The sequence below is a fragment of the Scyliorhinus torazame genome, chromosome 2 (genome assembly GCF_047496885.1).
Source record: "Scyliorhinus torazame isolate Kashiwa2021f chromosome 2, sScyTor2.1, whole genome shotgun sequence".
Lineage (NCBI taxonomy): Eukaryota > Metazoa > Chordata > Chondrichthyes > Carcharhiniformes > Scyliorhinidae > Scyliorhinus > Scyliorhinus torazame.
This window is the reverse complement of record NC_092708.1, coordinates 328,286,480-328,313,382: the sequence shown is the minus strand read 5'-3', so window position 1 is coordinate 328,313,382 and position 26,903 is coordinate 328,286,480. Positions and strand designations below refer to the sequence as shown.

The 26,903-nt window shown below is 47.8% G+C and overlaps 1 protein-coding gene across 3 annotated transcripts in view; it reads right to left on the bottom strand.

The window, feature by feature from the left end:
- The window catches only part of trim9 (tripartite motif containing 9), a 148,411-nt gene that overhangs the window by 12,950 nt on the left and 108,558 nt on the right, over positions 1–26,903 (bottom strand). For all 3 annotated transcript variants that reach the window (XM_072489773.1, XM_072489774.1, XM_072489772.1), the window contains exons 7-9: positions 24,575–24,713; positions 24,098–24,121; positions 2,049–2,352 (exon numbers count right to left, since the gene is read on the bottom strand). In XM_072489773.1, the coding sequence (XP_072345874.1) occupies positions 2,049–2,352; positions 24,098–24,121; positions 24,575–24,713 (467 nt within the window). The remainder of the gene's footprint in view (positions 1–2,048; positions 2,353–24,097; positions 24,122–24,574; positions 24,714–26,903) is intronic.

Genomic DNA, 26,903 nt, shown 5'->3' with positions numbered 1-26,903 from the left:
CGTGGGCCAATGAGCGCAGGAGCGATTGGGGGTAGGACTTGTTGCAACTTAAGACATGGGCAGCAGAATTTTTGGATTGATCTCACGTTTATGGTGGAGAGAGTACGGGACACCAGCCTGGATTGCATTGGAATAGTCCAGCTCAGTGGTAACAAAAGGTATGAATGATGGTTTCAGCAGCAGACAAGGGTGAAGTTGAGCGTTGTCACAGGAGGTGGAAATAACTAGTCTTAGTGATGGCACGAATGAGAGGTTGTAAACTAATCTTGTAGTCAAATACAACCCTAAGGTTGTGAACAGACCGGCACAATCTGAGACTGTTGCCAGGGAGAAGGAACACAGTTTGGAGCAGGCACCTAAAACAATGGATTCAGTCTTCCCAATATTTAATTCAGTCCTGGGTGTCAGATAAGCAGTCTGATTAATTTAATAACAGTGAAGTTGAGAAAGAAAAAAGTAAAAATCTCAGGATGGTTTTAGATCCTCAACAAGTACATTGTGGTAGACCGTTACAAAGTCATGTTTAGGTGGAAAAATAGGTTCGGAGCTGTATCTTTTCATTTTTCCATTTCAACATTTCAAGATCCTCTCATCTTCTTACTTATGTACTGGGCTGGATTCTCCCCGTCCTCCGCCGGTAGGGGAGCTCCTGATGCGGCAGAAAATCCAGTGCGTCCAAAAAACGGGATTGGTGTCGGCGATAGTCCAGTCCCCCGTTGGTGGCAAGATCAGGGTTCGTGCCCAGTGGCAGGATGCAAATAGATCAAATTGACCCATTTGCATCCCATTAACGGGCTGGGTACCGGATTCTCCAATTCTCTGGTCCTCTGGGTTAGGATTCACATGGGCGAAAATTGGTGCAGGTATTTCCTAGCGTGGCCCTGGCACGGTGGACGTCACGGTGAGCCATGGGGATAACCCTTAACGGAGTTGCCTCCAAAGTCCATCGGAGGGTCCCCTTCCCCCCACAATGCAAATCCTGCCTACCGACTCCCACCAGACATCAACCCATTGCTGAGATCCCACCAGAATCCCACCCCCATTACGGAGACCCCTGCCTGGAAGCCCCCCATCATAGTTGCCTGCCTGGAAGCTAGACAGCAGTCCATACAGACACAGTGAAAAAGTATCACTGCTTCAAAACTCAACTGTGCCCTACACCTGCTGGCTAAGGCAGAGAAAGCAGCACCTGTAAATTCCTAGAAAGGGAAAACCACATCAGCTGGGTTTAAGCCCCCTCAGATCTTTGATCTGCAAGGCTTTCATTCATGGGAATTGGTTTTACTACGTGGTGATTGGCAGCTTATACACAGCCATCTGTCCAGGTTGTTTAATTTCATTTCCCTTCATGCTTGTGTGCATCTCAAATAGCCTACTGTAAAACTAGCATCTCTCCAATGGACGGCTTCCAGGCAGGCATCTCTGTAATGGGGGGTTTCCAGGCAGGCATCTCTGTAATGGGGGGCTTCCAAGCAGGCATCTCTCTAATGGGGGGTTTCCAGGCAGGCATCTCTGCAATGGGGAGAGGTTTCTTGTGGAGGTCTTTCTCATGGGGGGGGGGGGGGAGAAAGATTTGGGGGGCAACTCCCCCAAAAGAGGTCTCTCCTTGGCCCACCGCACCAGGGTCACGCTGGGAGATACTTGTACCAATTCTCACACACATGAATCACGGCCCAGAGGAACAGAAAATCCCACAAGCTTGGAGAATCCAACCCGTTAATGGGATACAAATGAGCCAATTTGACCCATTTGCATCCTCCCTCTGGCGCGGGGCGCAAACCTCTATGCCGTCACCAATGGAGAATTCGGAGCATTGGAATGGGATCGCCGACGCTGGATTCTCCTCCGCATCAGGAACTCTGCTACCGGCGGCAGGTGGTGTAGCATCCAGTCGATGAAATTATGTACCTAGGTTGATTCAGTGATCATCGCATTTCAACTCTAGGTCAATTTGATTTCCCAGCAGTTAGGTTCAATAACTCCTCTAAGCCATTTCCTCAAATGAGTTCAGCATTTACAGGCTTAGCAATAATCATGTTTTACTTTACCTGTTGGTGTGCGAGTTGTTATGCATAAACCAGCTTCGGTTATTATCAACATACATTGCCCAGGCCTTATCATCTTTTCCTAACATGACATCTTTCAAGGCATCAATACGGGCCACACCAAACGCAGGGTCAGGATGGTTGTCGTAGCGGTCAACATTCAGCTCCCAATAATGAATACCTCTGGAAAATCCGGTATTTCCTAGCACGACCCTGTCATCATAGCTGTTGCAGGTAACAGTGAGGTTGTCATTAGAGAACAGAATGTCAGGGTGAGCTGAAACTGAATCAAAACCAAACCAGGCAACTGAAAAAGAACATAAGACATTATGTTTACTGTGAGTATAATATTATGTAGAATAATTATTAGAGACAAATAAAATAAGAAAGGCAAAGAATCTTACATTTTGAAAAGATAAAAAAGATCACCGAATAATATTAAAACTAAGATTCCCTTTATTTATGAAAAATTAAGGCATTTATTTACTCTGGAATGAAAGTGATATTGAAACTACTTATTTCAGAGCACTCAAAACCAGGCTGTCTTTTTTTATAATGCCAATTATCCGACCCCAAAAATCAACAAACCAAACACACACCTATTTTAATTAGTTCACACGCAATCCTGATCTGGAACTATGGGCGGGATTCGCCAGTCCCCAGCCAGGTGTCTCTCGGCGGCGTGCCATTGGCCGACAGCAGGAGTCTCTCTTCCCACTGATTGTCAATGGGATTTCTCATTGTCACCACCCCACGCCGCTGGGAAAACGATGGGCGGAGGTGCGCTGCCAGCCGGTGAAGAGATTCCCAACAGCTGGAGAATTCCAGCCTATATCACTGCTCCTTCATTATCAGTGGGTCAAAATCCTGGAAATCTATTCCTAACAGTAGGGTAAATGTCCCTACACAATATGGACTCCTGTGGTTCAAGAAGGCAGCTCACCACCAGCTTCTAAAGGGAATTATGAATGGGCAATAAATGCTAGCCTAGCCAAAGGCACTCACAAAGAGTATTAAAAAGAATATTCCGATTGCCAGTTTCCAAGTACTAACGATGTCAAGGAATGTGAAGTCGATGTAGAAAATCAGCCATACTTTTATTCAACGGCAGCACAGGCTTGAAGGGCTGGATGGCCAACTCCTGCTCCATGTTCTTACATTCCCTCTCAAATCTTTGCTCAACCCACTCAAACGTTGTGTCTGAATTTCTCCTTCCTTTGTTATTTCTGCAACCTTTACCATTCTGTTTCAACATACGTTTTCGGTTGTACAGCTCACTGGGGCTGCTGTCATTGAGTCCACTCTTGTAGGCAAAGGATTTCAACAATGATATATCTTTCCACCTCTGCCTAATTTCCTCCAGAATACCCCAATAGTTAGCCTTAACTATTTTGCTTCCTTCTCACATTATTTGAGAAAATGGGGCAGAAACTTTACTGCCTTAGCCCGCAGGGATTTTCTGCCACATGGTGTTTTCACTCCATCAGCAAGTTAGTGCTGTCAACAATCACTCGACAGCCGCAGCGTGTGTGCGTATGTGTGTGAAATTGAATCAGGCCCACCGCTCTATCCCCATAACTCCACCTAATGTTTGGACACAAAGGGGAAATTTAGCATGGCCAATCCACCTAACCTGCACATCCCAACTCCCATTCCTACATATGTTATACCATGCCCTCCACCCATCCCACGGTCCCTTATAGCCCTATGCCATCTTAGTGCAAACTCATGCCAGGGTCACCCACCCAACACCCTTTGCTCTTATACCCTCCATGCCAACTCAAAAGAAATCTCATTCATGAGAATCCATTCAACACATTTAAATCCCCTCATATAAGTCATGCATTATAAAAACAAACATCTCAATTCATATTGAAGACACTAGGGACAGTTAATCCTTTAATAACATGAGCTGACAAACAGCTGTGAACTTACCACCAGCCACCACCATCATCCCGCTCACCACTATGATAACGATTGGTTTGATAGCAACAAAGATTGCAAGAACAAAGTTTTTTCAACTCTTGCAGCCACAGACAGGCTTTTTTCAATTTTTTTACAAGGGCTGGCCATTTACGTAACCTGACAGTTCTGCATACCTTATCCACCATTTAAGAGCATTTAGGGCCCAAGATTCATGTGTTTCACACTGTGTGATATATTCCCAGCTGGAGCAAAAATGGGATCTATTGACTTCCGGGTGCGGCGATGACCAGCTGAGTCGCACGTTTCGGCAGCTCCCGGTGGAACGGACTTTTGGGCTCTTAATAGGAGCCCCATCGGCAATTTTAACGGCAAATAACACTGTGCGGTAATCCAGAAGGGAATCCCCCCTGGACACGGATGGAAAAAAAGAGAGGAAAGTAGCCGGATTGCGGTGGATCCTCTAGAGCAGCGGCCAGGAAGGCAGGCACAAAGCAAGATGGCGTCGGAAGGTGGCAGTTTAATATGGGGCCCTGACCAACAAGAGTTCCTGCGGCGTTGCGTAGATGAACTCAAAAAGGAGATGAAGAAGGAGCTGTTGGCCCCAATATTACAAGCGATTGAGGGGCTAAAGGAGGAGCAAAAGACCCAGGAACAGGAGCTTCGGGTCGTGAAGGCAAAGGCTGCTGAGAATGAGGACGACATACAGGGCCTGGTGGTGAAAACGGAGATCCACGAGGCACAACACAAAAGATGTGTGGAAAGGCTGGAGGTGCTGGAAAACAATGCGAGGAGGAAGAACCTAAGGATTCTTGGTCTTCCCGAAGGTGCAGAAGGGGCGGACGTCGGGGCATATGTGAGCACGATGCTGCACTCGTTAATGGGATCAGAGGCCCCGACGGGTCCGCTGGAGGTGGAGGGAGCCTATCGGGTTATGGCGCGAAGACCGAGGGCTGGAGAAATTCCTCGAGCCATAGTGGTGAGATTCCTCCGTTTTAAGGACAGAGAGATGGTCCTCAGATGGGCAAAGAAAACTCGGAGCAGTAGGTGGGAGAATGCGGTGATCCGCGTATATCAAGATTGGAGTGCGGAGGTGGCAAGAAGGAGGGCAAGCTTTAATCGGGCCAAGGCGGTGTTGCATAAAAGGAAGGTCAAATTCGGAATGCTGCAACCGGCAAGACTGTGGGTCACACATCTAGGGAAACACAACTACTTCGAAACGGCAGATGAGGCATGGACATTTATTGTCGAGAAGCTGGAGTGAGCGGGCCAGAAAAAGAACGTTTGGGACAAAAGTGGGGGGGGGTGAATTTGTGGGATGAAGGGGGGAAAAGGGGGAAGAGAAGACTTCCCAGATTGTTAAACCTGCGACCCTGTAACTTCTCTCTCTTCCCCATGTCGTGGGGGAGGGGGTGAGGGAGGATGAGGAGCTCTGGGCGCCGGCCATTGGGGGCGGGGCCAAAAGGGGAAGCGTGGGCTTTGTTCCCGCGCTATGGTAATCATGGCGGGAACAGGGAAGCAGGAAGAAGGGGGCCTCGCACAGTGTGAGCCGAGGTCACGGGGGGAAGCCGAGGTCGGCCAGAGTTTGCTGACTTCTGGGAGCAACATGGGGGGGTACAATTACGCTAGCTTGGGGTCTAGCGGGGGGGGGGTTAACTGGGTTGCTGCTGCTGGGGAGAAGGGGGAGCTGGTATGGGAGGGGGTGGTCGGGGCTGGGGGGTGCCGCCTGGGGGGGATACAGCTACGTGGGAACCGGGTGAGGAGCTGGATTGAAAAAGGAAATGGCTAGTCGTCAAGGGGGGGGGGGGGGGGGGGGTTAAAGAGCCCCCCAACCCGGTTGATCACGTGGAATGTGAGAGGGCTGAACGGGCCGATTAAGAGGGCACGGGTACTCGCACACCTAAAGAAACTTAAGGCAGATGTGGTTATGCTTCAGGAGACGCATCTGAAGCTGATAGACCAGGTTAGACTTCGCAAAGGATGGGTGGGGCAGGTGTTTCATTCGGGGCTAGATGCAAAAAACAGGGGGGTGGCCATACTAGTGGGGAAGCGGGTAATGTTTGAGGCAAAGACTATAGTGGCGGCAGATACGTGATGGTGAGTGGCAAACTGCAAGGGGAGGCAGTGGTATTAGTGAACGTGTATGCCCCGAACTGGGATGATGCCAATTTTATGAGGCGTATGTTAGGACGAATCCCGGACCTAGAAGTGGGGAAGTTGGTAATGGGTGGAGTCTTTAATACGGTGCTGGACCCAGGGATGGACAGATCGAGGTCCAGGACCGGAAGGAGGCCGGCTGCAGCTAGGGTGCTTAAGGATTTTATGGAGCAGATGGGAGGAGTAGATCCCTGGAGATTTAGCAGACCTAGGAGTAAGGAGTTTTCGTTTTTCTCCTATGCACACAAAGTATTTTCACAAATAGATTTTTTTGTTTTGGGAAGGGCACTGATCCCAAAGGTGACGGAGACGGAGTACACGGCTATAGCCATCTCGGATCATGCTCCACACTGGGTGGACCTGGAGATAGGGGAAGAAAAACAACAGCTTCCACCCTGGAGAATGGACATGGGATTATTGGCAGATGAGGGGGTGTGTTTAAGGGTGAGGGGGTGTAGTGAAAGGTACTTGGAACTTAATGATAATGGGGAGGTACAGGTGGGAGTGGTCTGGGAGGCGTTGAAGGCGGTGGTTAGAGGGGAGCTGATATCTATCAGGGCACATAAAGGAAAGCAGGAGGGTAGGGAAAGGGAGCGGTTGTTGAAAGAACTTCTGAGGGTGGACAGACAATACGTGGAGGCACCGGAGGAGGGACTGTACAGGGAAAGGCAAAGGCTACATGTAGAATTTGAATTGTTGACTCTGGGTAATGCAGAGGCACAATGGAGGAAGGCACAGGGTGTACAGTACGAATATGGGGAGAAGGCGAGTAGGTTGTTGACCCACCAACTGAGGAAAAGGGGAGCAGCGAGGGAGATAGGGGGGGTGAGAGATGAGGAGGGAGAGATGGAGCGGGGAGCGGAGAGAGTGAATGGAATGTTCAAGGCATTTTACGAAAGATTATATGAAGCGCAGCCCCCGGACGGGAAGGAGAGAATGATGTGCTTTCTGGATCAGCTGGAATTTCCTAAGGTGGAGGAGCAAGAGAGAGTGGGGCTGGGAGCACAGATTGAGACGGAGGAAGTAGTGAAAGGGATTGGGAGCATGCAGGCGGGGAAGGCCCCGGGACCAGACGGATTCCCAGTTGAATTCTATAAGAAATATTTGGACTTGCTGGCCCCGCTACTGATGAGAACCTTTAATGAGGCGAGGGAAAGGGGGCAGCTGCCCCCGACTATGTCAGAGGCAACGATATCGCTCCTCCTAAAGAAAGAAAAAGACCCGCTGCAATGCGGGTCATACAGGCCCATTTCCCTCCTGAATGTGGATGCTAGGATTCTGGCCAAGGTAATGGCAATGAGGATAGAGGATTGTGTCCCGGGGGTGATCCATGAGGACCAAACTGGGTTTGTGAAGGGGAGACAGCTGAATACAAATATACGGAGGCTGCTAGGGGTAATGATGATGCCCCCACCAGAGGGGGAAGCGGAGATAGTGGTGGCGATGGATGCCGAGAAAGCATTTGATAGAGTGGAGTGGGATTATTTGTGGGAGGTGTTGAGGAGATTTGGCTTTGGGGACGGGTATATCAGGTGGGTACAGTTGCTGTATAGGGCCCCGATGGCGAGCGTGGTCACGAATGGACGGGGGTCTGACTATTTTCGGCTCCATAGAGGGACGAGGCAGGGATGTCCTCTGTCCCCGTTATTGTTTGCATTGGCGATTGAACCCCTGGCCATAGCACTGAGGGGTTCCAGGAAGTGGAGGGGAGTACTTAGGGGGGGAGAAGAACACCGGGTATCTCTGTATGCGGATGATTTGTTGCTATATGTGGCGGACCCGGCGGAGGGGATGCCAGAGATAATGCGGATACTTGGGGAGTTTGGGGATTTTTCAGGGTATAAACTGAACATGGGGAAAAGTGAGTTATTTGTGGTGCATCCGGGGGAGCAGAGCAGAGAGATAGAGGATTTACCGTTGAGGAAGGTAACAAGGGACTTCTGGTACCTGGGGATACAGATAGCCAAGAATTGGGGTACATTACATAGGCTCAATTTAACACGGTTGGTGGAACAGATGGAGGAGGATTTCAAGAGATGGGACATGGTGTCCCTGTCATTGGCAGGTAGGGTGCAGGCGGTTAAAATGGTGGTCCTCCCGAGATTCCTTTTTGTGTTCCAGTGCCTCCCGGTGGTGATCACGAAGGCTTTTTTCAAAAGAATTGAGAAGAGCATTATGAGTTTTGTGTGCAAGCAATGGTGACGGCGCCGTTGCCGTTCTCACCAAAGAAATACACCACAAGCCCGGTGGTGGTGGCTACATTGAAAATTTGGGGGCAGTGGAGACGGCATAGGGGAGGGATGGGAGCTTCGGTGCGGTCCCCGATAAGAAACAATCATAGGTTCGTTCCGGGGAGAATGGATGGGGGATTTGGAGCATGGCAAAGAGCTGGGGTAGTACAACTAAGAGATCTATTTGTAGATGGGACGTTTGCGAGTCTGGGAGCGCTGACTGAGAAATATGGGTTGCCCCAAGGGAGTGCATTTCGGTATATGCAATTGAGGGCTTTTGCGAGGCAACAGGTGAGGGAATTCCCGCGGCTCCCGACGCAGGAAGTGCAGGATAGAGTGATCTCAGAGACATGGGTGGGGGACGGTAAGGTGGCGGACATATACAGGGAGATGAGGGACGAGGGGGAGATCATGGTAGATGAGCTGAAAGGGAAATGGGAAAAAGAACTGGGGGAGGAGATTGAGGAGGGGCTGTGGGCTGATGCCCTACGTAGGGTAAACTCATCGTCCTCGTGTGCCAGGCTAAGCCTGATACAATTTAAGGTACTACACAGGGCGCATATGACTGGAGCACGGCTTAGTAAATTTTTTGGGGTAGAGGATAGGTGTGCGAGATGCTCGAGAGGACCAGCGAATCACACCCACATGTTTTGGTCATGCCCGGCACTACAGGGGTTCTGGGTGGGGGTGGCAAAGGTGCTTTCGAAGGTGGTGGGGGTCCGGATCGAACCAAGCTGGGGGTTGGCTATATTTGGGGTTGCAGAAGAGCCGGGAGTGCAGGAGGCGAGAGAGGCTGACGTGTTGGCCTTTGCGTCCCTTGTAGCCCGGCGCAGGATATTGTTAATGTGGAAAGAAGCCAAACCCCCGGGGTGGAGACCTGGATAAATGACACGGCAGGGTTTCTAAAGTTAGAACGGATTAAGTTCGTGTTAAGGGGTTCGGCTCAGGGGTTCACCAGGCGGTGGCAACCGTTCGTCGACTACCTCACAGAACGATAGAGGGAATGGAAAAGAAGTAGACAACAGCAGCAACCCAGGGGAATCGGACGGACTCTCAGGGATGTTATTGTATATGTATAGGTATTTGGTATATGTAATTGTATACTGGATTGTTGGATTGTATTTTTGGAGAGTATTTATTTTGGACAAGGCAGTTGCCATTTAGTTTTGTTTTTTTTTGTTTGTATATTACTTATTTATTTGTTTAAAACTGGCCACGGTTATTTATATTGCTTTATTGTTATGTAAAAGAAACACTACGTATTGTTATGTTTGGCCAAAAAACTTGAATAAAATATATATATATTTTTTTAAAAATGGGATCTATTGGTGGCACGGTCGCATGGTGGTTAGCACTGTTGCTTCACAGCTCCAAGGTCCCAGGTTCGATTCCCGGCTTGGGTCACTGTCTGTGCGGAGCCTGCACGTTCTCCCGTGTCTGTGTAGCAACAGTAAAAGTTTTCGATTCACCATCCCTGCTCGAATCCCGAGCGGGATTCTCCATTGGCTGACGGCAAAATCGGGGAACATGATTACGTGGAGAATAGATTCCAACGGCAAAATCGTGACGGGCGCTGATTTGACGGCAAATCGCAATTCTCCATCACCTCGACAGTGGCGTCAATGCGATCCGGAATGCATGTACAGTAAACACCATTTGTCTATCATTAGCGGGCAACATCCGGTACTCTCCAGGGCCTCTGCGATGCTCCACTCCCGATGGGCCAAGTTCCCGATGCCGCGTTCACTTGTGCTTTTAAAAATAGCGAAACCGGCGTTGTGGCTGCTGAGGGAGAGAGAGGGGGTACGGAAAGTGTCCAACATCGCCATGGCTTGCTGACAGTTGTGCCTCTGGCTGTGGGGGGGGGCAGAGGGTGGGCTGTGGGGTCGGGATGGACAGGCATGGAACACCAGTGCCACAGCTGGAAAGGCAGCTATTCAGCTGCGCACGCCGCTGACAGCCCGCTGGTGAACTTAGGGACTTGGATCGTATATGTTCTCCCCCCCCACCCCCCCAAGATGCCCTCTGGCCCCAGCTGTATGGTTGCGCACCAAAACAACTGGTGCCATCTTGTAGGCTGGGATGAGTGTGTGTGGGAGTGTAATGTGTATATGTGGCTGCAGCGTGTGAATCATGGACCTAGCAAATCCCGCACCGTTTTTCATTTGAATCGATCGTGTTCCACGTGGTGCCGATGCTAGCCCCTCACAGTCGCTGAGTTAGTCCAGGTTCAGTGCCAGTTTTGCAGTCATGAAAGTCCACAAATCCTGTCCTGGCATCAACACTTAGTCTCAGGAATGGAGAATCCAACCCCCTATCTTTGGCTTTCTGTCCTGTGTAACTGTGTTGCACACACAGCTCCCTTTCTGTCCTGTGTAACTGTGTTGCACACACAGTTCCCTTTCTGTCCTGTGTAACTGTGTTGCACACACAGTTCCCTTTCTGTCCTGTGTAACTGTGTTGCACACACAGCTCCCTTTCTGTCCTGTGTAACTGCGTTGCACACACAGTTCCCTTTCTGCCCTGTGTAACTGTGTTGCACACACAGCTCCCTTTCTGTCCTGTGTAACTGTGTTGTACAAACAGTTCCCTTTCTGTCCTGTGTAACTGTGTTGCACACAGTTCCCTTTCTGTCCTGTGTAACTGCGTTGCACACACAGTTCCATTTCTGTCCTGTGTAACTGTGTTGCACACACAGTTCCCTTTCTGTCCTGTGTAACTGTGTTGCACACACAACTCCCTGTAAGTGTGCCTTCTCTGTTCTCTCTGATGCCCATCTCATTTGTCTGGCCACACAGATTCTGGGCGCGATCTACTGGCCGTGTTGCGCCAACGGTGGGTAGATGCCGGGAGATCTCTCTTCCGGGATCTACCCGGTTTGCCACCCTTCGCGAGATCTAATGCGATCTCATGAGACGTCACTATTTGAATCCCACCCACATCATGTAAATCTGCACATTAGAGCAAGACAGCTAGTCTCATTCTAATATGCACTCACCTAATCTACTGAGGCCCTGGGATCTAACCTCTTTGCCTCGGAGACTTTGGGCGAGCGCCGTTCAGTGCTGGTTGCCAGAAAGGGAGACCAGACGTACGGCATGCGGTGGGGGTGGAGGTGGGGTAGGTCGCCCAGGAAATCAGAGGCTCCCAGGTGGCCTCTCTGGACGCATGGCACCCTGGCACATTAATACTGCCAGCCCGGCAGTGCCAACCTGGCGGCAAGACTGGCACTGCCAAGGTGCCCAGGTGGCCCTGACAGGATGGCATTTTCCCCGTGGCGGGGATTGGGCCCGGGGGCGCATCTCCCCACCCCCCCGCGCAAACCCCCTTATAATAATTGAGGTGGGACTTTGGCGAGGTTCAGGAGTCGCGTTGGGAATGGCGTCCAATCTTTTTCCTGTGCTGTGGAGTTCCAGGGAGCAGAGCTCCTCGGTGAAGGAAACAGGACTAAGTGCGGCCTCGGTGATCCCCGCTGAGGCCCCGGATTACAAAGTCCCGATAGATAGTATGGTGTTTATTGGCACTGCGAGTGCCGGGAAACGCTCAGTTAAACGCGCTCGTCACGGGACTCTGCTGAAATTTGATTAGATCACACCCTCTTATCTTAATTTCCTTCCTGTTGGCACTGTTTTCAGGTCCACAGTCTTTTTGAAGAAATTATATATTTTCCTTGCGGACTTTGTGGTCAAAAGTTGTCACATTCTACAATTTTGGCTTATTGCATATCCCCAGATTTCATTGTACCATCGTGGGAGGCTATGCCGTAAGCCGCCTATGCTCTGGAATTTCTTCCTTTAATTTCTCTCTTTCTTTAAGGCAGGCAGCACGGTGGCGCAGTGGTTAGCCCTGCTGCCTCATAGCACCAGGGGTCCGGGTCCGATTCCGACCTCGGGTGACTGTGTGGGTTTCCTCCCGGAGCTCCGGTTTCCTCCCACAGTCCAAAGATGTGCAGGTTAGGTGGTTTGGCCATGCTAAATTGCTTCTTGGTGTCCAAAGGTTAGGTGGGGTTCTGGGGATAGGGCGGGGAATTGGGGATAGGGCGGGGGATTGGACCAAGGTGGGTGGTCTTTCTGAGGGTTGGTGCAGACTCTATGGGCCGAATGGCCTCCTTCTGCTCTGTGGAGATTCTAAGACTCTCCTCAAAATTTTCCTCTTCGACCAACCTTTGGTCACATGTCTGATATCGGTGTAAAAGTTTGCTTGATAATACTCTTGCGAAGCGCCTAGGGAAGTTTTACTAAAAGGTGTACAAAAATTGGAATCCAGTTATCATTGGAATTCCACAGTGGTGGGTCTTGGAACTCCAATGCCTTAATCATAAAAAGAGGACAATTTTGTGTATAATGACCTGTTGATACTCACCAAGTGGAATACTTTAAAATTAATTTGAACAGTCTTGGTCAGTGGCCATAGAGATAATGGAATTAAGTACAGCAAAGTCACAAGATTGAGAAGAGAATGGTTACATGTTAAGAAAGAGATCTGTGGGCTTCTAATGCACAAGTCATTCACACCACCAATTTAATGTCAACAGATTGCCAAGAAATAGTATCTGGTCGTGATGAACCTGTTCCTGGAGTAGAGAATTTCTGTGGTACAGAAGTTTTTTAAGAGGTAGTCTAGTTGAGAGACAATGATTTGTGATCAGAGGGTCGGTTTATGAGAAATAAAGATCTATCCTTTGCTCTTGAAGGGGAGGATGATGAAGGACTTCAGAGGTCCGAAACATTTTTACAAGTGTGGACAAATTAGGGGCGCAATTCAACGGAAACATTTCTAAGTGTAATTTGGGGCATATTTGGCAGGATGCTTCTCGACGGCCGCATTAACGAGACCACAGCCCATATTCAACAGCACTTAGTACTGAAAATGAACCTCCAAGAGCTTCCCGCCATTACTGGCTGTCTCGCCGTCTGATTCGCCAACTCACACCTCAGCTTCTCGCCACTAACAAGGCTCCCTCACTACTCACTCCCAGTATACCTGGCCAAGCTTCACGATGCTGTGAATAACAGGCGGGGCATTCTGTTACCCTGACGGGGTTTAAGGACCAGCAGCAGGGTCAGCAATGGGAAACAGTGGCAGTGGCAGTCTGTGCAGTCAGCATGACCGCCATACAATTTCAGAAGACCAACGACCTCCACCTCGCTGCAAGGGTACGTTACCACCTCGCACCTGGCATCAGTTCAGACTGCCACCCCTCAACACACCGTGCCCCCACAAATCACTGACTGATACCTCGCACCCTCCCCACATTCAATCTTCATGCTTGTTCCTCAGAACTCCCTGGGACCTTAATATCCAGGTGCGGTGCCCACATGTGCCACCTGTTACAGCCCCCACAACCCATCAAGCATCTGGCTCACAATGACCTCATTTTGTCCCCTCTCCCCTATGAGGAACATGCCTTGGAAATCACGGGTTGTCTAAGGAGAGAGCACTCACCAACAGAGAGTTTGGCTTGTACCATAGAGGTGAGGATTCACTGCCCCTTCACCCAGATGACCTGTCACAAGTGAGTTCATGTCAGACAAAATGACCCCTTTCACTGACCACATTCCATTTTCTTGCAGGATCTCCATCTGATGAGGCCGGGTCATGCGGAGTCGTTCTCTTTCTTTCCATCCCCCGCCACCCAACAGACCACCTCAGAGAGCTCCGAGGACACCACCGAGGCGTCACAGCCCCACCTTCCACCAGTGTAAAGTCACACAGTTCGGTGGGCGACATTAGTAGACAGGCTTCTGGGAACAATCTGGTGAGCACCGCCACAGCTGCTGATACACATCAGGTGGAGGGAGGAACACCCAAGGGAGACAGCAGTCGGAGGTCTGCTGGGTCCCAGTCCGATGCCGAGCCTCTGGGCGAGGTTCTCCCAGGCCTGATCCAGATTATAGGCCAGAACAGTGACATTCAGGAAAGGATGTCAGTCACATTCCAGCGACAGCTGTCCCAAAGGCTTTAGTTGCAGGAGGTGGTGCCGACAATGCGTGGCACCAAGGCCAACACTGCTAAGGTGGCGTGCGCAATGGAAAGCCTGGAGAACGATGTCCACGTCTTGAGCGGTGGTGTCCAAGGAACGTCTCTGTGAAGGCCATGCTGAGGGCCTCAACATCATGATCCAGTTGATGAGGGACATGTCTCAGATGCAGGTGGACAAGATGCAGAGCAGGGCCCAGTCACTGATGTACATCGCTGAGGGCGTCGATACCATGGTGCAGACAATGGGGAGCAACCAGGACTGGCGGAGCCAGATAACTCAGAGGCCTCTACAGCTCACTGCAGCTGCCCCTCTGTCCCATGGAGTCCCCCAGGGCTCTGCCAGTATCATCAGGAGGAGGAAGCGCTGGAGACCAACCCGGGGTCTGCCACCAAGGCTAATTCTTAATTTGCAATAGCCTTCAGCTGCAAGGCTAGTGGCTGGTCACAATCAAAGGAAGTGAAAATGACTTTCAACATTGAAGCCAAAGCAGGGATCTGTCCTGGGAGTATTTGGTAGGACCGATAGGCTGCAGCTGTTATTGCCCATTGTGGGTCTCCACAATATTTAAAGAAGATTTGAAAGCCTCACATGCAAAGCCTTTCAACCACTCCGGCCCAGGGGCGATCCCAACCTGGAATGCTTCCTCTCCCCACTCAAACACTGGGCCAGCAGCTCCGGTGTCCTCAAGCTGCATGCCGCGAAATGGAGATGGCTACTCATCTCCTCACTTCCCCTCAGTAGCCATTGGCAGCTTCATGTTTTTGAAAGGAATATTAAACAACCCCTCACGTGATTTCCCGCTGGGGAGTCGGGTAATTCCCGGGAGGCCGCTGCATTCGACTTCAGTCTCGCTAATGAATGCAAATGAGGGTTATATGATATTCTCGCCATTTTTGGGTGCGATCTGGAATTCGCCATCGGAAAAGGCCAGGAGAATTGCAAACTGGTTTGCACCTGGCGCGAATCTCTATTTTGGCCTCTCCCATTATTTACCTGGCGCGGCCATATCTGTACCAGGCGCAATGCAGTGGTTAAATCTTGCCCTAGATCTATGCAAGTTGCACCTATATACGGGATTTGTCGAGCAGAAAGCAAGGTAAACTTAGGCAATATTTTTCAGGAGGGTGATAGAATTGTAGAAAGAATGTTGGGAGGGACGGATTCACCAAGATATCATGGCATATTTGAATTAAGACTAGGTCAAAGTTTAAAAAATAACAAAAGTAGGTTAGATGGAACGCTCAACCATCCCTGCTCAAATTGTTTGTTTCTATAGGAGGGAAGGACGGATAAGACCATAATGATGCCTTCAATTGCCAGTACACTTCTCTCACTGAAGATGACCTAGATGCAGGAAAATAGACAACATGTGCCTTTCAAGTTCCTTTAACAGTCTCTTTCTATCTAGCTTCCCAAGCAATCCAACCAAGTTTGGAAATACAATCCCTTTTATAACAAACTATGAAATTAGTCAACGTTGATTGTTCACCTAATTATCGTCTCAGATGTTAAGCCATTTACCATCCATTCCTTTTGCCATCCATTCCGAAGACCACATTTTCTATGAAAACTGTGATCTATATTAATGTCAAATCATAATCGTCATGAGCAATGCAAAGAGTTCATAATTACCAGGTTTTAGATCAGCGTCACAGGTTACCTGACTCATCCATGATAAATTGTTAGTTTTAAATTAAAATCACTAAATGTCTTCAGAAATGGAACATTGCAAGAAGCAAATGGTCTCCATGCTGCCACTCAGATGTGAGAAGCATTGGGAAAAGGTGAATGTAAACAGGGAGCAGATTTCCTGGAGCAATAACTGCCGGCAAATTGATTTTACGCCTCGAGAATGAATTTCTCACCTTTACATGGTTTATAAAAATTGATTTACATATTATAACGGAATAAAATGTTCAACTGTAACACAGCTGTGAAGAACATTCATTACCACACATTTGAAACCAGTTTCCTTTGATTTCTTCTGACCAATGAACTGCATTCTTAATTTTTAATATGGGTTGCAAATACATTTCCAATTTCCTGATGATTACTTGTCAAAGTATGCACCAAAACACTATGAACATACAAAACAGTCAATCTTGCATTATTCACTTTTGCAAACAGAAACGGGTAAATTCATGCTTGGTCTCTTGGTGCAGTTTGCTGAGAATTTATTTCCCAGTTCTTTACCTGCAAGGAACCCATCTAACTTTGTCTTTACATAGTCAACTGTGAAGAATGAATCACAAGGCAAAAAACACCGTCATAAAGCAAACATACACCATGAGCACAGCTAGTACTGTATATAAAAGCTGTTCTTGAATAGAATAAATTTAGGTTTCGGAACAGTATATATAACTAAAAAGCAATATGAAAAATGGAAAAGTGACTGTTATTCAGTAACCAATTTCAGTAGTCAAAATAATAAATTGCTCAGGCATGCTCAGCACAATCAGGTTCAAAATAGCAAAAGTAATTTCATTCTCCTGAAAAGTTTATCCACTAAGTACGATGCAATGAAGCTATACAGTGGTTTCAAAATATGACACCTTTACTACAAAAACATCAAAGCTTAAATTTCAAAACCGTGAATGGTCCGGTTTCTATGCCACCCACATTAATGTTCATCCTCTGGGCCCAAAACCAGCATGAAAGTCAATGCCATAGTTGAATTATTTCAGATAACCACAGATAAACATGGTACCCAAGAAATGTCTGAACAAAATGCAGTTTTCAAAGCACAACATGTCAAAAGAATAAATGACGTACTCTCATTGGGGATATATTTTAGAATGATTCATTGTTTTGCAGACATTCCTTTCATTGAGTGATGCTATGGATGCTGTTTTACATTTGGTCACAACATTGCAAGTACAGCCAAGCAGCCCAGTGTAGGCAACCAAACTACAAGATAATTGAAAATGCCCATGTTGTACAAGCCTTCGCTATTCTGGAAGCCACACAACATTCTTGCATTCTTAAACCATGGGGAAAATCAGCAAGAGGTACAGCATCTGATTTGCAATTTGTTCTTGAGATGAGAGTGTCTTGGTAGGCAGCACTTGGGAGCTCATCTCGAGCTGCCCAAGAGTGCATGGAGTGAATCACTGTGTGGGAGTGCAAATGTATAGAGATCAGGGGCGTCATTCTCCGCCGGCGGGAGTCTCCGTTCTGCCGGCGCCCGGGGGTTTCCCGACGGCGTGGGGGTGCCCCACAATGGGAAACCCCATTGACCGGCCGGTGTTACGGAGACTCCCGCCAGCCGGTCGGCGCAGAAATGTGGCGGGGCGGGTAGGAGAATTTCGCCCCAGATCAGGTAGGACTGGGAACTTCTCTTCGCCTCGAGAACACATTTCAGCCAGTTGATTTATAATCTTGGCTCTAGTTTTCTGGCAATTCATGTTGTCATTCCATTTAAAAATCCAATCTAATGCAAGGCACAATGCAAAACAAAATTTAGTGTGAGCATTGCAAAATACTGTAGAAATTAATTTTGCTAAGGCCATTCTTATTTAAAGATTTTCATGCAACTTCTGTTTCCAGGCTGTGATATATCTATATTTTAACCATTGGTTTCAGTAATCTGGATACGTGATTATGTATTTGCTTCACGTCGGTGTTAAAATATTTCATGATATTTGATGACTGTTAAAAAAAGGCTTCTGTAGATCAGCATGCATTTCTTTTTTAAATTTAGAGTACCCAATTCATTTTATTCCAATTAAGGGGCAATTTAGCGTGGCCAATCCACCTAGTTCTGCACATCTTTGGATTGTGGGGGCGAGACCCACACAAACACGGGGAGAATGTGCAAACTCCACATGGGCAGTGACCCAGAGCGGGATCAAACCTGGGACCTCGGTGATGTGAGGCAGCAGTGCTAACCACTGTGCCACTGTGCTGCCCTGTAGATCAGCACAGTCCATAGCAGGATGTCAATCTTGCTCGGTTTCTGGATGTTACAAATCAATTTTTCCTTTCAATGATGTTTAAGAAAAACTTTTAAAAAACCATGGGATTGTATCACAATATAGGCAAAGATTTCTCGATCTATTTTCAAAAATCTTGCAAGCATAAAGCTTTTATTTAAAAAAAAATTTATGCAAGTTTTATTACCTCATTTCTCACATCAAATTTGTATGATAGGCTCAGGACGCGATCTAATGGAAACATTTCTCAGTGTAATTTCAGGCGGGTTTGGCCGGGAGTTTCTCCCTGGCTCTGTCGGTGAGTTCCACGATCTAACCACAGTCACTTTTTCAGGCCTTGGAGTTCCTTCCCGGGCTAGCCCACACACTAGAGAGCTGAACTCACTGGCCAGACCGGCTTCTGAGAGATCATGCCACCATTTTGAAAGGGTGCCCTTAAACGAGCTTAAGGCTCCCACCCATGGGCAGTGTCACCCCCCCCCCTCCACACACACACACACGCGAGGACAGCCCACTATAGGATCACTGAGGGCCAGCCCTCCTTTTCAGGCCTTCCTACGCCACTTTTCGGACGCTTCCCCCCCCCCCCCCCCCCCACCCAAACCTTCCGGAGGCCCCTTTATACCCACCCTTCACCCCCCACCCATGATATCCTGCCTCCTTCCCTTTTCATTGGCATGGTCCCCCTCAGGCCTCAGCCATTGGCAGTGCTAGGATGACAGTGCCAAGGTGCCCGGATGCCAGAGAAAGAGGCAGGGTACTACCCTGACCACCTAGTTGGTGTGACGCTTGGTTTACGTTTGTGTGGACCAGTATTAATTGGCGCCCCGGTGACCTCTCACTGGGCAGCCGGTTAGATCACAGGAGGCCTTTAGATAGGGCTTTCATCTCGCTAATAAGGAGATTGCCCTTAATTGGATTTTCATAGTAACTTTATTGCGGTGTTAATGAAAGCCTACTTGTGACACTAATAAATATTATAATAATTGGCCTCAATTAGCTTTGCGCACCTCTAGGCGGGATCCGGATCCCACCAACTGGAGTGGACTGGTTAGATCGCAAACTGCTCGGCGACTGGTGCGGTTCCCAATTTGGGCTTCTCCCCTGACCTAATAAGCCTGCACGGATCCTCGCTATGCGAAATGCGCTCTTGGATCGTGCCCTCGGTCTCTATTGGCAATAAATTGACCAATACCAACAAATGCTTTTTTTATACATGGAGAACAAAAGTGCTTGAGGGGAGAAGAATCCATAGCCAGAAGGAGGTCATTCAGCCCACTGAGTCTGCACCAACTCTCTGAAAGAGCACCCCTCATCGGCCCGTAGCCCATGAAACCTGAACATCTTTGGACTGTGGGAGGAATCCTGAGCACCTGGAGGAAACCCACACAGACCCTACACACGGGGAGAATGTAAAAACTCCCCACAGACAGTCATCCAAGGTTGGAATCAAACACGGGTCCCTGGTGCTGTAAGGCAGCAGTACTAACCACTGTGTCATCGTGACGTCCAGTAATGGAAACATAGGAATTGCTCATTTAGCTTGTCTTCTAACATACTGTAGTCACCATGCATAATAATGTTGTTTCTGTGTAATCATGCCAATCAGAGTATCTGCTTTGGGAACCACAGGTCCACGGTCACCTGTTCCTCACATGTGCAATACTTATCAGGGTGCAATACTCATCAGATGCCAGGTCTTGAATTTTAACTCAGGCAGCTGTGCAGCAATTTTAAAAGAGCATGGAGTAATTTCTTCTTGATGGAGTTTGAAGGAAGTTTCTCCAGAAAATGTGTTTTTCCATGTGAATTTGATTGGTTTTGGAAGCACTATTTTTTACATGCATATAACACATGCACACAAAAGTTTACTGCCCCCAATGGTTTGAATTTATCCAATGTGCAGCTAAACCAAACTGATCAAGACAACCAGTGACCATTGCCGCCCTGCAGGCAGCTCAGCAGCTAGCCGAAATCAAGAAGCCAGTAACCAGAAGTCAACAAACCATCAACCCCAGCCAAACGGCAGCCAGCCATCTCACCACCAGCCAATTAAAGCAAAAGAACCAGACGTCAGCCAGCTTGTAGCTAGCCATCACTAGATCACGCTATCGCCATCCAGCTAATTACACGAGAAGCCACCAAGTCATCCACTAGCAGCCGATCAGCCACCATCCATCTCACTGTAGCCAGCAGCTAGAAACCTCACAGCCAGGTCCTTGCTCTTCTACCCCAGGAATCATGTTGACTCAAGTGCCCCATGTTACAGGAGCACCGGGGAAGTCCTCTCTGAGAGTCATGCCCAATGCTTTTCATCCAGGTTATTCTGGTAATTTGGGAAACTCATGCTTCAAAAATAAATTTACACTTTTGTCTTTCATGACCTCGGTAAATCCCAAAACACTTTCCAGCCAATTAAGTACTTTCAAAATTTTGTCATGAGTTTAATGTGCAATGGCAGAAGTCAATTGCACACACAAACATGCCACAAACAGCAATGTGATAACGAACAGATAAAACCATTTGAGCAATAATGTTTGAGAGATAAATATTGGCCAGATCACAGGAGAACACACTGTTGAAATACTGCTGTCAATTTCCAGCTGACCACTTCAAAATAACTCAAGCGTGAAGAGAGGTGATTAGAAAGCACTTAACTCTCTTTGAAGTGGTTGATGTTTATAAACATTGTGCTTAGAGCACTTCAGAGTTACTCAATCATGAAGGAAGATGATTGAAGCAAGCCCGATAGCTGTGTGTGAGCGTGGAAGCTGTCAATCACACCAAGTAAAGGAAATGAATGAATCTCTTGCAGCTCAAGGATTGGAGGAGTTTAACCACAGCTGACTGGTTTCTCTTTCCAGGAATTGACACATGGTGATTCCTCTGTTTGAGCCAGCAGGTGTATTGCCCAGGTGAGTGTTACAACAGCAATTTTTTTCACTGCCTCTTTCTGGACTGCTCTCTAGCTTCCAGACAGGGGTATGTCTGGGGGGCCTGACCGACAGAGGTCTCTTTTCTGGGGCGCTCCTTATTAAGGGGGTCCCGGGGAGGGGTTCTCTTTAATTAGGGGGTCTCTAGGGGGAGGCCTCTTTATTTAGGGGGTCGCTGGGGGAGGGGGGTGGTGATTCTCTGATGGGATTTTGGGGTAACTCCCATATAGAGTTACCCCCTTGGCCCACTATGAGGTCCACCACAGCAGGGCCGCGTTGGTCCATACCTGCATTCCCAGCTCAGAGGACTGGAGAATCACACAGGCCCGGAGAATACAGTGCCCAGCCCGCTAAGTGAATGCAAATGGGTCTTAATGACCCAGGTGCATTCTTCTGCTGGCGTGGGGTGCGAACCTCGATCCCGTTGCGAGTGGGGGGCCGAAGCATTGGAACGGGGTTCTCACCCTGCGCCAATCCCATTTTCTTCACGGAGAACATTACAGCGCAGTAAAGGCCCGTCAGTCCTCGATGTTGCGCCGACCTGTGAAACCACTCTAAAGCCCATCTACACTATTCCCTTATTGTCCATATGTCTAACCAATGACCATTTGAATGCCATTGGTGTTGGCGAGTCCACTACACGGGATTCTCCGCCTCAGTGGGAACGCCACTACCAGCAGCACGAGGCGGAGAATTTTGCCCAATGTTTTATGTTGAAAGGTTATTGATTTGAAATGTCAACTCAGACAGAAGCTTTGTGATGACTGCCAACATCCTTTTTGGAGGTCTTTCAGAATCATCCTTGTCTTTCCCTGTTCAAATGGCCAGAGTAACATCTGCAACTTAATCACTGCCAGTTCAAAGTTTATAGAACATTCATAGAGAACATCCTAAAGCTGCTGTGGGTAGTCATTTTCCACCATAGCTTCCAAGAGTGGTTGGCCGCCCGGTTCAGCTACTGATGCTTCAGCGTCAATCCTTTGCTACTCAAACTCACTGCTGAGTAATCTATTTAAAAAATCGGTTTCTTCTCACATAAGGGCAAAGTCATGGCTAATTTTGATTGGATTTTCTATCCCGAGGTCAGAGGTAAAATTAACTGTGTTAGTTTTATATTGTGAAGTTTCTGGAATCTGTTATTTATTCTATTCTGAAGAGTAAATGTAATCAGTTTTCATTCCTCTATATTTCAACAGGTGTTGGTACAGCATGTGCTTTATGCAAATATGAACATTTTTATTCTTGATATAACTGTAGTTTTAGGGATAGGAATGTAATTTTTAAAATTGTATTTAAAAATCTTATAAGCATGAAATACTTGTGTTTAACATTTTCTTCCCCCCTCGTGGACATTAAATTATATCAACCTACACAACAGCAGTCACTGCAGGAATTCTCCCATTTTTAAACTAAGTAGCATGGTGGGGCCAGGAACATGCACTGTTTCCAGTTGCAGAGGTCAGCAAGAATGCACGCTAAATCTTCCGGCCCCGACTCAGTGATTATCACCTGGGTGTTTCACGCCATATTCAGTGGCGTGGCAGGGCTGGATACCATGTAGCCTGCGTTGTGTTCGGGCACAAGATCGAATAGACACCCAACATCACACCTACTATCAAAGAAAGAAGGTGGACCTCCTGAAAATGAAGATGGATCTCCTCCAGGAACACTCCGAGACGGGAAGATGGACCAGAAAGAAGTTGGACTTCCAGGAACATTCTGAGGCTGGAAAATGGACCCCATCCAAGGCACTGAATTTGGATACCTGCCTCCCTCACGAACTCCGGAGCCAGCCTCAGGCATTCTGTTCAGGTGAGTCCTTACATTACGTGCTACGTTGTTCCAAACATGTTTCACGCCATTGTTTTTTCCCGTTGGCATCACTGAGAATCTGGTATTGGGGGGGGGGGGTGTCAGGCCTTCACAATACAGTTCACACTGGCAGGTTTCCCAACCTGCTGTAGTGAGCACCAGCAGAAGATCCCACTGAAATTCACACCAGCGTGAAACCGATTTTTGCCACGGGGGGGGGGGGGGGGGCTTGGGAGAATTCCATCCTGTATTTCAAAGATGCTTCATCACATTATAAACACTGGCAATGTTTTGGACAATGTGTTAAGACACCATGCAAATGCAATTCTTCTTTTGGCATGTTGCTCAGGGTATTTGTGAACATAAAAAGAGTATTAGCCAGCTATTTAATTGCAAGTGTCATTCTGAAATCTAATCCCTACTTGGTACCCACATGAGCGATTGCCAGTAAGGATTGTTAGACTGCAATCATGTGGAATCAACTTCCCATTTTTTAATCAGAAAACAATGGAGCCAACTGGTTGCAATTAATCAGTTCAGCATAGATCAATGTCAACCTTTGGACAGTAACACCATCTGGAGATATTCCCATCAAGAAACAAATATTCTCAATAAACTGGTTAAGTTAAGATAGTAACAACTAACTTCATCCCCACCTTAGTTGTAATCATTAAAAAAACACAAAAATCCGCTGTCCTTCCAGAATTAAAAACTTGGCTTCTATACTTACATTAAATTTGGTACACTTAAATCGGTCATAAAATAATTTAGAATATTTCGATCTTTCTGTAGTGTTTGCTTGCTGATAAAAAGCCTACAAAATGCTGAATGTAATCCAACAAGTTGGTGATAGAGGAACACACATTAGATTGTTATGCACTTGTGAGCTCCAGAACAATACAATCTTTGAATTATACAGGTAGTTTATTTTTCTATTCCACCAAATTGGTTTGATTAGCAATATTCCTATATCCTGTTAACATTTCATACCTGCAATATTACAATTCAATAGCAGACGAACAAACAAATAGGCAGTGACCAGGCTACTGAAGCAAGACATTTAGAATAGTGGCTAACTTACACTGATTGTATGGACAGGTGATATCTGCAAAATACAACAGGGATTTCTTTAGAAAAAAAACCTTTCAATACTTCGCAAATCAAATGCACCACACTAATACAATGAGTTTACAGAATCTTCAAAAAAAGATGCTTTAGTGTAATACGCCATACTACAAAACACAATCATATAAAAGGCTTCACCACAGTTTAGCTTAAAAATATTTAACATTTGCGTATATAATCAAAACAAAAAGCTTTTCAGAAATGACTAAATGGTTAGCTTTCCTCAAGTGCAAGGCATTACTCTCTACAGTGTACAATTCATGAATACTTGGGATACTGAGCATGGCAATTTATCACAGCCTATATTTTGCAGAGATGACTTACTTTACAGTATTGCGTTAATATTTGACACTCTTTTTAAAACACAGCTTCCTTCTTATTTTGCAAAACACAAGTTTAAGATATTTTTAAAGCATCTGTGATGAAATCTCACCCTCTGAAGTCTGTAGGACCAGCGTCTTGCTGTAAGGACCTACTCCCGACTTGTTGAAAGCTTTAACTCGGGAACTATAAGTGCTGTTGAAATGTAGCCCATCAACAGTGCACATGGTTTCTTTTCCTACATACACCTCCTGTACATGAAAATCAGAAACAAAGTAAAAATAATTCTGAGGTAACTTTTGACCGGTGTGCAAAGGAAGTTTATTTAGCTATTGTGCTGGTCTTTTTCTCAGGTCCAACAAAAGGTAACTGACCTCTCTTCAGTTGGCATATAATCTTTCATGTTATTTGCAGTTATAGAAAATGAATATAAAATTGCAATAATGCAAATAAAATGGCTGCAAGGCATAGCGATGATGTACATCAGAACATGGAACGATCAAATGAGAACGTACCTGCTTGAAGTTTGTTCTTGATTTTATGATGTACGTGGAGTGAGAAATAGGGCGGAATTCTCCCATTTTGAGACTTTGGGCGTGTTTCTCCCAAAAGGGAACAAGTCCCATAGCGAGCGCTTTTAGCCACGTGTTTCCCGGCGCACACAGTGCAGAGAACCACATGGCTATTCAATGTGACTCACGTTGGATTAGGAGCCTGAACGGGGAACGCGCAATCGGGGCCGCACATAGGCCCATTTTGTACAGTTGGGAGCTCTGCTCGCTGGAACTCAGAGGCCCATAAAGCAATCTCCCCTTCCTCCAGTCTGAATGTACTATGGGAGGGGTCCCCTCCCCGCCAGCTCACCCCCAACACCCACGCAGTGCACCCCCGGCCCGATTGCGTGCAAACAAATGTCAGCTTGGCACCTTGGCAGTGCAGACCTGGCACCCTGGCAGTGCCACTTGGGCATGTTGGCAGTCCCAGGCTGGCACTGCCAGGGTGTCCGGATGGCACCAGCAGTGCCAGGCACCACTCTTCCCAAAGGGCATGCAGCTGGGGGCCTCCGATCCTCTGGGAGACCCCGAGTGCCGTTCCATCTGGTCCCGGTTTGTGGGGAGCCAGTGCTGAACGGCGCTCACCAGAGATCTCTCTGGCGAAGGGGATGAATCCCAAAGTCTGAGGTACCTCGGGAATCTGCACAAGCAGATATGCCAAACAGTGATCCTGGCCACAATGGGCAGGATTTACATTGCAACTTCTTACGAGATCGCGCTAGATCTTGCGAGGTGTTGCGAGCCAGATAGATCCCGGGAGCGGGGTCTCCAGGCTTCCATTGGCCACGCTGTGCCACGGCGAGCTGCCTTTCAGGCGCAGCATGGCCACTGGATCTTGCCCTAAGTGCAGTGGCAGGCAGCTCTAGTGGCACCTGTCCTTCTGCCAGAATCCTGCGCTTGGAACCTTATTAATTATGCACAGGCGAGTTCTCCTCCGACTCACCTGATGAGCCGGCAGCTAATTCGTCCGTCCACCCTCAGCTGGCAGGTTCAATGAGCCCTGCGCCATTAAAAAAAATTGGTGCTTAGCACTGCTGTCCCACAGCGCCAGGGATCCGGGTTCAATTCCGACCTTGGGTCACTGTCTGTGTGGAGTTTGCACGTTCTCCCTGTGTCTGTGTGGGTTTCCTCCCACAGTCTAAAGGTGTGCAGGGATGTACAGGTTAGGTGGGGTTAGGAGGATAGGGTGGGGGAGTTGGCCTTGGAAGGGTGCTTTTTCAAAGGGTGCAGACTCGAAGGGCTGATTGGCCTCTTTCTGCACGATAGGGATTCTATGATTCTGTCCAGCACATCCATATCACTCGCTCCAGCCCACCAGTCTGTGCAGGATTTCAGCAACCCAGAGAGAAAAGGCTAGCAGCCTCAAGAAGAGGTTTATTCCTCAATTCAACCGTCTTCCCCCCCCCTCCGAGCCCATGCCCTAAATGGACCACTACCCATTGGATCTGAAGTCTTCATCCTTCCCCTTCCAGTAAACTCCTTTGATTGAGAGCTTTTCATGCAGGTTTGTCAGGGTCCAGCTTCCCTCCCTTAGCCTTCCCTCTGCCTTCCATTGTTCGACTTCTTCATCTACTTTCTTGCCCCTCTGTCTGCCTGGGTTGGCACTTCCAGGGGCAGGGGCCTACAGGCGACCCTATAGTGGAGATTCGCTACAGGGGGGCAGGGTGTGGTCTTTAACCAGGATTTGGATCAGGGTACCCTTTGATCTCTTTTGATCTGGGCTTGCTGGCGTCTTTAGGCCCCTCCCCTCATAATAAAAATGCAAAACAAGCCCCTCTTCCTAAAGCTGGCAAAGTGTGGGATGATCTTGATGCAAAACCTATCTGTTTCTCTGGGGAGAAACATGCTGCTTTTCAGACAGAACCTGGGAAAATTCCACCCCATAGA